At 40.5% G+C, this 2,682-nt stretch overlaps 1 protein-coding gene across 1 annotated transcript; it reads right to left on the bottom strand.

Annotated features, from left to right (window-relative positions):
• Positions 1-683: 683 nt before the first annotated feature.
• Positions 684-2,042, bottom strand: LOC105223388 (zinc carboxypeptidase A 1). Its single transcript, XM_011201106.3, has one exon. It carries the CDS (start codon positions 2,005-2,007, stop codon positions 733-735), a length of 1,275 nt encoding a protein of 424 aa, XP_011199408.2. The 5' UTR covers positions 2,008-2,042; the 3' UTR covers positions 684-732.
• Positions 2,043-2,682: the final 640 nt, after the last annotated feature.

Genomic DNA, 2,682 nt, shown 5'->3' on the forward strand with positions numbered 1-2,682 from the left:
AGGATGGGCATGAGAAAGCTCTGTGTAAAATGGGTGCCGCGCAACCTCACTATTGATCAAAAGAAACGATGACGTGATGCTTGTTTTAAAATATTCAAACGTAATTAACCCAAGTTTTTGCATCGATATGTGACAATGGGGGAAACATATCTCGATCGTTTCACTCCGAAGTCCAATAGACTTTCATCCGAGTGGACTGCCCACGATGAACCCGCTCCAAACCGTGGAAAAACGCAACAGTCAGCTGGCAAGATTTCGGCGTCTGTATTTCGGGATGCGCATGGAATAATTTTTATTGATTACCTTGAAAAAAGAAGGGCCATCAATAGCTACTATTACATATCATTATGTAACCGTTGGAAATACAAAATCGCCGCAAAACGGCCACATTTGAAGAAAAAACAAGTGCTGTTTCAATAAGGCAATGCACCGTATCACAAGTCAATGAAAATTATGGCAAAAATCCATGAATTGGAGTTCGAGTTGCTTCTGCATCCATCGTATGATCCAGACCTGGCTACTATTTTCAAATCTCAAAAGCATGCGTGTCTGGATGAGCCTTTCCTCGAATTAAGAAGTGATCGCTGAAACTGAGGCCTACTTTGAAGCAATGGTATTGAAAAGTTGGAGGGTTGTTATAATCAAACTATGATTCAGATTCTTCTGCTGAGAGTATAATACAATTTTTTTTTATAATTTTATATTTATTAGTCACAAGTTGTATTCGTTAAATCACTTAAAATAACCCAATTCCTTAACCTCGCTGATCATAGCCACAAGGCCATCCAGAGTTTCTTCGCCGGTGGGAATAATCTTATCAGCTGGCAGCCTGAAACCTGTAAGCAAAGAATTTGCGCCCGGACGCAATTCAAGGCAGAATGACATGCGAGCGCCGACATTGGCGTACGCCCAGTCTACACTAGCACCGGAAGCAGGGTAGATAGCATCGTAAATATTACCACCAGTATATTTGGTGCCATAACGCTCCTTTATAGCATCCACAGTAACATCGAAGACACGTTTGTAATCTGCGGCATTGTCGGGAAGCTCTGAAGTGTGACCATAAGGATACAACACATACTGTGAGTAGGCATGGAATGAGACATACAATTGAATTTTGCCCTCCAACGATTTAATATAGTTGGCCAACGATTTAGTTTCAATTTCAGAGAACGCGCTTGGACCGGCATATGTGTCAGAGCAAGGATTAGTGCTAATACCGACAGTACCCCAGTAGAAGTCCCAATTACGGTTGGGATCGGCGCCATAACAGGTACCATGTGGTTGACGTGTCTTACGCCACAAACGATCGGTGGTGTGAGTATAAACATAGCCATCAGGATTGGCATGTGGGAAGAAATACCAATCGTAATTCTTTGCCAAATCTTGTAAAACTGCATCGTCAGATGTCAGCAATTGATTGATGATATATGTAGTGGTTGCTGGTGCGATCCATTCACGTGCATGGATACCAGCCTCAATAAAGATACCGGGCTTTTGCGCTTGACCGTTGTTGTAGGAGATCTTAATACCCAAAATAGAGCGCTTTTCATAGGTCTTGCCACCTTCAATCAGTGTCACAACGCCTGGATATAATTTAGTCAATGAAATCAACCAATTGTAGGTATCATCTAGTGTTTGGTATGCAGTCCAACCATAAACATCAGCACGTCCCTTAATTTGCACTTCATCTTCTTGATCTAATTGTGCCTGCAAGTTACTTTCCAAAAGCACATAGTCGATTTCATTATCGCCCATAGCTTGCAGGAAGTCGGGTATTTTATGTGGTGCTACGACCACTTCAATATCACGATCCACTGAGTGTACACCCTCCATGAAGATGAGCGAGTCACTTGTGTTTTCCATATTTTTCAAGAAAGCCAACTCCGCGGCATTGGATGCGGTCACACGGTACACCCGATAGTTGTCATAACGCGCACGTTCAGCACTGTTTAGGGCCACTGCCGCCAGGCAGAGTGCCAAGATTAGACTAAATTTCAACGACATTTCGCAAGATCGCGTAAGCGAATAGCTTTAGCTAGTTCTTCGGGATCGTATTTATAGTAGAATTTGAAGTGATATTAGTGGTATTACCGACGATTTATCACTGTTTAATATACCCTGATTGTCATTGAATTATAACCGTGGAAAACTCACTTCGTTTTCGATGTTGCGACGCCTGATAAAACCGTCTAACGGATATTACTCGCATGACATGTAACCACGTATGTGTGATAATCTATCAACTTTTAAGTCGAAATTGTAAATTTTGACCGAGATTTTGTAGTTTAATTGGTATTTTTAACCATGTATGCGTCGCTATCAGTTTTTATGGACTCTTTCGATTTCGACTTTGAAGAAATCACATAAATCGTATTATATATCAATATCGTTGACATATCGTTTATTGCTGTAGAATATAATATAGCCGTGATACGTGTAATCATTCAGGGGCGTAAATTTATCAGTCTCAAAAGATTGAATTGTATATAAAGTCGTTATCAACGAGCTACTTCAAAGAATGATTGCTGTTATAGATTAGGCCTCGAGGGAAACCCTGTTTAAGAGGTACAATTTTTATTGATGAATGAATTACTGTTACAGATTAAGTCTCAAGGGAAACCCTGTTTTGGATGTAAAGTTTTTCGAAGATTAAGTATAATCGAAGACCTAAGTTTTCTT

Source organism: Bactrocera dorsalis, chromosome 1, assembly GCF_023373825.1.
Source record: "Bactrocera dorsalis isolate Fly_Bdor chromosome 1, ASM2337382v1, whole genome shotgun sequence".
Taxonomy (NCBI): domain Eukaryota; kingdom Metazoa; phylum Arthropoda; class Insecta; order Diptera; family Tephritidae; genus Bactrocera; species Bactrocera dorsalis.

Bases quoted from the DNA above. Each gene is read 5' to 3' on its own strand.
- LOC105223388 (XM_011201106.3), bottom strand. From the start codon at position 2,007: ATGTCGTTGAAATTTAGTCTAATCTTGGCACTCTGCCTGGCGGCAGTG.